This window comes from Microchirus variegatus (genome assembly GCF_963457635.1).
Source record: "Microchirus variegatus genome assembly, chromosome: 7".
Classification (NCBI taxonomy): Eukaryota; Metazoa; Chordata; class Actinopteri; order Pleuronectiformes; family Soleidae; genus Microchirus; species Microchirus variegatus.
This window is the reverse complement of record NC_139808.1, coordinates 27,609,700-27,618,864: the sequence shown is the minus strand read 5'-3', so window position 1 is coordinate 27,618,864 and position 9,165 is coordinate 27,609,700. Positions and strand designations below refer to the sequence as shown.

The window sequence follows — 9,165 nt, the reverse complement described above, 5'->3', positions numbered from 1 at the left end:
CTCCTTCCTTGCTTCCTACCTACCTACCTCCCCTCCTGCCTACCTATCAACCTACCTACATTCCTTGCTATCTATCTATCTATCTATCTATCTATCTATCTATCTATCTATCTATCTATCTATCTATCTATCTATCTATCTATCTATCTATCTATCTATCTATCTATCTATCTATCTATCTATCTATCTATCTATCTATCTATCTATCTATCTATCTATCTATCTATCTATCTATCTATCTATCTATCTATCTATCTATCTATCTATGACGCGGTCGTTACGTGTGAACCAATAAATTAAAGCGACTCTCCCTTTCACAGTGTTTTCAGAGAGAGAGAGAGAGAGAGAGAGAGAGAGAGAGAGAGAGAGAGAGAGAGAGAGAGAGAGAGAGAGAGAGAGGTTGCAAAGGTACGTCCTCTCTCTCCTCCCGTCTCTTCACGCTTCATCCGGGGTACACGGCTCCATGGAGACGCAGACAGTGAGTGACTGAGAGCGGAGTGAGTGCAGTCGGTCGGTCGGTGTGTGTCTGTGTGTGTGTCCGCTGTGTGAGGAGCACAAACCTGAGTAAAGTGAGCGGCGGAGACTCGGAGGAGACTCGGCGGAGAGCAAGAGAAACGCTGCCGTCTCACCATGCGTGTTTCGCGGTGTTGAACCATGAGCCAACTTCGCCAACGGTCGCCTCGAAGCGGAGCGAGACACTCTTGAGCCCCGAAAACGAGAGCTTCCTGGCGGCGGAGGAGAAGACGGAGAAGACGGGGGGAGAGAGAGCGAGAGAGCGAGCATGAAGACGCCGAGCGCCCCGCTGCCTGTCGTGGGCTTGACCGGGAAATGGTAGCGTACTGTGGGGACCGCACTTGGAAGGAACATGGTCGAGAGGAGCAGCAAATTCTTGTTGATCGTCGTCGGATCCGTGTGTTTCATGCTGATTCTCTATCAGTACGTGGCCCCCGGGGTGATCAATTTCGGCTCCCCGCACGGTTACTTCGCGGAGGAGGACGAGGGGGACATCTTCCCCACTCCGGACCCCCATTACGTTAAGAAATACTTCTTCCCCGTCAGGGACCTGGAGAGGACGATCGATTTCCAGATCAAGGGAGAGGACGTGATCGTGTTTTTGCACATCCAGAAGACCGGCGGGACTACCTTCGGCAGACACCTGGTCCAGAATGTTCGCCTGGAGGTTCCGTGCGACTGCAGACCGGGCCAGAAGAAGTGTACCTGCTACCGGCCCAACCGTAAGGAGACCTGGCTCTTCTCGCGGTTCTCCACGGGCTGGAGCTGCGGCTTGCACGCCGACTGGACCGAGCTGACCAACTGTGTTCCGGGGGTCCTGAACAAGAAGGAGAGCAAGCAGAAAAACCTAAGGTGAGAGCTTGTTTTTGTAGTTTTTGTTGTTTTTTGGAGGTTTTTCAGAAGCGTGAGGTCGAAGTTTCTGACCTTTAAAGTGCTGCAACTTTTCAACTGGAGCTTTTTCTGTCACGATTAATCGCAAAAACAATCGATATCGCGATACACGCAGTGCAAAATCCAATCTAGGAACAAGCACTAAAGAAATTCTGCAGTGCAGCAGCAATTCAATTTTTTTTGTTTGAATTATGTGTTTTATTTTTTGACTATTTCAAATTTGATGCTATGTATTCATGTAAATGATGACGATAAATCGGCTGTTATTCATTGTCGCACTCAAATACTTACCCCGAAGCTTTAATTTGAAGTTTTGCATGTACAAAAACCTCACAAACTACTATATACAGTATATTGAACTGTTGCTGTATCGCCAATGAAGGAAGTTATCGCGATACATATCGTTATCGAGCTTCTGCAGCGTTTCGCCTTGATTTAAAAACACAAAATAGCACAAAAATAAAGGAAACACTATAGTTTTAAATCAATAAACAAACAGTGACTGTGATCTGCTCTGACAGTCCTACCTTGTTGTTGCATTATTCATGGCCTCATTCCCCCCAGAGAGGCACTTCTATTCGGTTTAATCAGGCGGTAAATATTGATCAATTCCGTGCAAAATGTCAGATATTTATTAAAGTGTTGTTGTTTTTTTGCTCCTGACTGACACATGAGGCTGTCAGACTTCTTTGTGGACAGGAATTGCTAAAATAATCATCTGAATTTGGAGCCTCGACTGACTATTGTCTTTGTTTTGAATCATTTTGAATGTAATAGATGATCGTGTCGTTTAGAATCATTGCCTGGTTGCAAAGTGTGCAGCCTTTTCTTTTTAGTCATTTGCAGTGAGATGCAGATAATGGTGCAAGTACTTCAAACGCAGCCTAACGCTGACGCCTCATTATTTGTTCTGGCCCCTCATGCGTGGGTCATCTTTGTCGTGTTTCGTCCTCCTGAAACGTTGCGTACGTATGGGGATGCAAAGGAGAAAAAAAAAAGAGGGTTGATTGACATCTCGTCTGTCACAGAAAAGCTCCGGCGGCGTCTCTGACAACTGTTGACGGGTGCCTGTGTCCCACTGAATCACACACTCTGTGTGCTTTTGCTAGAACGTCTCATATCGGCTGTTTCCTGCACATTCTTATTAAGTTATAACCTGTTTTCCTCCTCCATTGTTGTTGCCTACATATTGCATCCCTCATGCAGACATATTGACAGCTGAACTTCCATCTCACTGCACCCTTGTGGGTTAGCGCGTGCACGGTCTTTGTGTTGCAGGAGATGGGCTCGATGTTTGATTTTCTATAGAAATATGAGGGATTTCTGCAGGAAGGAGCGTTTGTCTGTGTGTGTCTGTGTGTGTGTGTGTGTGTGTGTGTGTGGAGATGTCAGGCCGGCTGCTCTTCTTCCCATGGCTGCTTAAAGTGGGGATCAGAGCTGCAGGCTGGAGGGGGGGAGAGGTGGAGGGACCCCGCGGGGGTTTGGCTCCGCTCTAATCCGGGTGATTATTACCGCTGGGACACACAATCACACACACACACACATGCATACACAAGCCCTGGTATTTGCTGTTGGCGTCAGGCCCGACCCCCCCCCCCCCTCTCCCCCCACACCCCCCCGGTCAGAGGTGATAACGCGTCCGGCCGTTCTGCATGGCGCTGAGATATCGCAGTGGTTGCAGGATAAACCGTCTTTCATCACTCTGTGAGCTCTCTTTTCAAAAGCGCCTAATGTCTATATACGTGTGTGTGTGTGTGTTTGTGAGTGTGAGTGTGTGTGCACCTGAAGAAGCTGCAGGACTTCGACTCGTGCACTCTCGCTATAATCAACTATCCCATCACTCCCTGACAGAAGAAACAAGGGACTATATTGCTTAACGGCACCCTGAGGAGTGAATCGCTGCAGCGATGAACTGCAAACTCTCTCTGTATGTGTGTGTTAATCCTCCTTATTTTTGTTTCTCTTCTTTCTTTCTGTCTGTCTGAGGATGTTTTAAGTCCACGTTGTCCTCGTGTCAGTGCGGTCGCTGCTTGTTCAGGGACATTTTCCTGTCTTGAGGGCAGGGGTGCAGCTTGTGAACAGGCAAGGCAGGGGACTCGAGCTGATAGGGGGCCCCCCAACACTCAGAGCCTGAGGGCTGTTCTATATATTTATATTTTCCACATTCTTTTTAATTACAAGGTTTTTCCATGTTATTTCATTCATTAATTTCATGCATTTTTGTTGCTGTCGGATTATTTATAACATAATGGGATGAACACTGGTTGGAAGGAAGGGCCCTCTGGGAATGTTTGCGTAGAGCCCCTACAGACTCTAGAACCGCCTCTGCTTGAGGGCAGCAGCAGCAGCAGCAGCAGCAGCAGCAGCAGCAGCAGCAGCAGCAGCAGCAGCAGCAGCAGTGTGGTGAAAGAGGGCCGGAGCAAAAGTGTGAAAAAGATCATCTGTGTTTACAGAGCTGTGGATTTTCTTGGCGCTGCGTTGTGTGTGTGTGTGTATTGTCATGTCGGTGTGGTGCAGATAACGAAGTCTGCGGCTGCAGACGCGCCACATACCTGACCACATCAGCACGGGGCCAAAAGTGGTTTTGGAGCCGCGTCTTTAAAGAAAAAGCAGCAGTCGTCATAGTGCAGAGATCTGGCTCTCGTTATTCAGCAAATAATATTCATGAATCGATCAGTGCTGCACAAAAGGCAGTTGACATTTCCCTTTAGTTTAGGTTTTAATCTGATTATGGAAACAACGCTTACGCATACTTTTTATAGTTCTATTTGCCCTTGTATTTGTTTTATTTGACTGTACACTGCAAAAAGTTAAAAAGTTTGGGGTCACCTACACCATTTTTGTTGTGTTTTCCATTAAAAGTCACACTTTTATTCATCAAAAGAGTTGTTTTCAGCTGTGCTAACATCGTTGCACAAGGGTTTTCTAATCATCCAATAGCCTTTTAACACAATTAGCAAAAACATTCAAAAGTTTGGGGTCACCTATACAATTTTTTGTTGTGTTTTCCATTAAAAGTCACACTGTTATTCATCAAAAGAGTTGCAAAATGAATAGTCAAGACATTGACAAGATTAAAAATAATGATTTTTATTCACACTTTGCTGTTTTCAGCTGTGCTAACGTCATTGCACAAGGATTTTCTAATCATCCAATAGCCTTCTAACACTATTAGCGTTAACACAATGTACCATTAGAACACTGGAAATGGGCCTCTATACACCTATGTACATATTCCATTAAAAACCAGACGTTTGCAGCTAGAATAGTAGAGATATAGAGTGTGTTTCTTATTAATTTAATGTTATATTCATTGGAAACTTGGAACTTGTGTCTGTTATCGTTTAAATCAAAGATAGAAACAGCCTCTCTGATAATGGTGAGCTTGTAAAAATCCTTCGTCATTGACGAAAAAGCCTCATTGAGCTGTTTTTGTATTGATAACTGTGACTTCTTAGAGTCTGTGTTATTGTTTTGAGACATTTGGGTTGAAGCTGCAGTGAGTGAATGTGGTCGTGTTTTAAATTCAGAGATGGGGGAAATGCTACAATGGATTAAGCTCAAGACAAATGTGTGTCCGCTTTTTAGAGGAAGCCGCATTGTGCGAGCGGCGGCGAGATGAATGGTTCGTAACACTAGAGAGAGACGGGTTTGGCTTTGATCGGGCGAAGAGACGTAGAGTGGATTTGTCATTTCCTCACCTTTTCATATCAACTTTTACTGTCGTCGCTGATCCCCCCGCACACACACACACACACACACACACACACACACACACACACACACACACACACACACACACACACACACACACACGCTAACGAGTGTGTAAAACAAACGCCCAATCGAACGCAAGGCCTTGAAACGGGGCTTCTAATTGGTTAAGGAGGTTCCTATCACTTTGCTCAAATTAGAGCCTCACACTCAGATGAGAATACCATCTGGTGTGTGTGTGTGATTGGTCTTGTACTTGCAGCATACTGAGGACCAGTGAGGGTTTTTTTAACCAACAAAGTGAGGTCATTTTTACAAAGTGAGGACGTTTTTTTGCCGGGCCTCACTTTGTTTTCATTGAAATTACTTCCTTAGGTTGTAAACATGCTATACTATATGTTTTTAACAGAGATCCCCAAATTGGTGGATTCCCCCCTGGTGGATTCACACACTTTTTGCTCCGGGGCGCCGCCTGCAGACATTTTGCGGTACTGCACCGAGTAGTTCTTTGGAGATGTAATTCATGAAGTAGATATTTGTAAGTGTGTTGATCTATAGAGTGGAAATGCTGGTCTTCAGTATGCAGCAATTGTAAGTGAGTGTGTGTGTGTGTACTTGCGGTATACATAGGACCAGTGAGGGTTTTTTAACCAACACAGCGAGGTCATTTTTACGAAGTGGGGACATTTTTGCCGTGCCTCACTTTGTTTTATTGAAATCACTTCCTTAGGTTGTAAACATGCTATATTCTGTTTTTAACAGAGATCCCCAAATTGGTGGATTCCCCCCTGGTGGATTCACACACTTTTTGCTCCGGGGCGCCGCCTGCAGACATTTTGCGGTACTGCACCGAGTAGTTCTTTGGAGATGTAATTCATGAAGTAGATATTTGTAAGTGTGTTGATCTATAGAGTGGAAATGCTGGTCTTCAGTATGCAGCAATTGTAAGTGAGTGTGTGTGTGTGTACTTGCGGTATACATAGGACCAGTGAGGGTTTTTTAACCAACACAGCGAGGTCATTTTTACGAAGTGGGGACATTTTTGCCGTGCCTCACTTTGTTTTATTGAAATCACTTCCTCAGGTTGTAAACATGCTATATTCTGTTTTTAACAGAGATCCCCAAATTGGTGGATTCACACACTTTTTGCTCTGTGGCGCCAGCTGCAGACATTTTATGGTACTGCACCCAGTAGTTCTCTGTAGATGTCATTCATGAAGTAGATATTTGTAACTGTGTTGATTTATAAAGTGGAAATGCTGGTCCTCAGTATGCAGCAAGTACAGTTAGTGTGTGTGTGTGTGTTAATCCTAGCGTGTCATAGAGCATCTTGGTAAGCAAAGTGATGAGGCTAATTTTACTTCCTCTATCTCGGTCCCCTCTCAAGTCACTCCCTGTCGCCTCCCCCACTTCCATCCTTTCCTCTGTCCTTGCCTCCTTGATGGTGTCACCGTCTAATCAAATAGCAGCTAGCTTTCCATGGCCGCAGGCTCGCTCTCTCTCTCTCTCTCCATCACTGCCTTCCCTTCCCTTCCTGAGTGTGTGACTACCGCATTAGAGGAAATGTCTTTTCATGGAAGATTTGCTGCAATTTCCAAAATGGCCGCTTTGCCTAATGGACAACCGCCTTGATTCTAATGAATGATTACATGTACGAGTATGAGGTGGCAGGAGGGGGGGAGGAAGATGACAGGACGAGTGTGGGACGAGAGGTGAGCCGTCATGGGGAATGATTGAAAAGATAAAAAGATGGTGGTGGTGATGGGGTGAAAACGTTTAGTTTCATTGAGGGGGTTGGTCAATTAGTACGGTTGTCAGGCTCTTGGCATTGCTCTGCTTTCAATAGGTCTGTTTCAAATTCTCAGCACAAATCACTGCCTTCTAAGATGGTTGTGTGTGTGTGTGTGGCAGCTCAGCATGGTGCCATCATCCAGTCAGCCAACAGAAACCAGATGAACTCCAGGAAGCAGAGGCAGAGGCAGCAGCCTCCATTGATTGGCATATAGTACAAAAAAGTGCATGTGTGTGTGTGCGCGCTCATGTGTAGCCAGGCAGGTCGGTGTTAATCCAATCAGATTAGCCGGGTTTAAGCGCTTGCGGCCAGGCGCACCGACCAAAGCCGGTTACGTCCGCTCATCCTCGCGAGCGCGGCCCCCGCGCATCGCCGCATCGCCGACGTTCCAACATTCCCGACCCCGAACATTCCCACATCCTCTCTCCAGCCACTTATTCCCTGCCTGTTTACTGGGCTCAAATTGCCCGCGACGCTAAACTGGAAAGTCGGCGTGAGCTGAGATTATCACCCGGTGGCTTAACACTTGTAACACCTGTATCCTCGGCGTTACGAGGAGATGAGCGCGTGTTTGCTTGCACGTAAGTAGATTTATTTGCCTTTTGATTGACATTAATGGATGGAAAATGGATAGGGATGGGAAAACTGTACCGGTCAGTGTCAGTATCGGTCTGATACTGATCAAAATCGCCAGATCGGGTATCGCACAGATGACTACTGTTCAAAAGTTTGGGGTCACTGATCCAATTTTCTTGTGTTTTCCGTTAAAAGTCACACTTTCATTCATCAAAAGAGTCGCAAAATGAATAGAAAATCTAGTCAAGACATTGACAAGATGAGAAATAATGATTTTTATTCAAAATAATAATGTTGTCCTTGATGTTTGCTGTGCTAGCATCAATGCACAAGGGTTTTCTAATGGTCCAATAGCCTTTGAACATGATTAGCAAACAGCGTACCATTAGAACACTGGAAATTGGCCTCTATTCCCCCATAAATACATATTCCATTAAAAAAACAGACGTTTGCAGCTAGAATAGTCGTTTACAATGTATAGTTAGTGTGTTTCTGATTAATTTACTGTTATATTCATTGAAAAAAAAGAGCTTTTCCTTCAAAAATAAGGACATTTCTAAGTGACCCCAAACTTTTGAACAGTAGGGTATGTGTTAGTTGTCGTCATTATAAACCCTTTATTTACAGATTTTAAACTCAAACAATAGCCCCTTATTTACAGTCTGTTAAAGTCCTTTAGTGCAACTAGAAATAAAGCAGAATTCATCTGATTCTGGTCAAAATAACTGGATCTATAAAGCAAAAACAATAATTGGCGTGAGTGTTAAAGGACCGCTAAGGGATCGGCGTCATTATCTGTGATATTGTTATTGAGCCGCCTGTAAGTGCAGCCATTATCATCTAGTGGCTTATTGTTTGATACTTTCATGAGGACTGAATGGGGTTTCGAAAAAATCACCCAGTAAGTTTAAAAGCACTCGTGTCCATAATCTCGTGGCTCTTTGAAGTTTTCATGGCGACCCTGTTGTTCGTTTCCCCCCGACCCGCAAAGCGTTTTTCACCTCGCACGCAACGCTTAACGCTTAGCGCTTAACACGTACGCTCGCGTATCCCCCCCCCGTTTAAATGTTGTTTTCGTGCCCCGGCCCTATAAATAGCACGATAATTATTTCTACAATGGCGTATTACTCACTCGAAAGATATCCCACCACTAATTATAGCCTCCGATCCAACGCTAGATCAGCGCTCTGACAGCTGAATAAGCAGTGGAGTTTGTGGCTGCTGGTGTTTTTACACACACACACACTGTAGTGAAAGGGACGGTCGACTCGCGCACATAAAAGGCCCTGAAGATAAGGACCCCCCTTCCCCGATGCGTTTTCTCGTCTTAAATAACTCCAGGCGAGTGTTGACAGGCCTCTCTCTTACCTACACGGCCGCTTCCTCTCTAAGACGAGAGTTCAGCCGAGGTTCAGCCTCAGGTCACGGTGAATTCACCGTTTGGGAGAATGGTGAGGAGGATGTGGATATCCTTTTGTTGGGCCTCAGTGTTTTACACACACACACATGTGAAGCCATTTTGTTAGCAGATGATTAAAAACAGGCCTTATTATTATTATTATTATTATTATTATTAAAGCCCCAAACTAGTTGCAGTTCCAGGCTGGAGGTCTCACAGTGACGGCGTCGACGTTAAACCCAAACTGTCCAGAATACAAACCAGCGCGTCAGGTTGAGTT

At 45.1% G+C, this 9,165-nt stretch overlaps 1 protein-coding gene across 1 annotated transcript in view; it reads left to right on the top strand.

The window, feature by feature from the left end:
• Nucleotides 1-862: 862 nt before the first annotated feature.
• The window catches only part of hs6st1a (heparan sulfate 6-O-sulfotransferase 1a), a gene marked incomplete at its 3' end in the record, with an annotated part of 72,624 nt that continues 64,321 nt past the window's right edge, over nt 863-9,165 (top strand). The window contains exon 1 of the mRNA XM_083891838.1: nt 863-1,365. Coding sequence (XP_083747964.1) covers nt 866-1,365 — 500 coding nt within the window. The 5' untranslated portion in view covers nt 863-865. The remainder of the gene's footprint in view (nt 1,366-9,165) is intronic.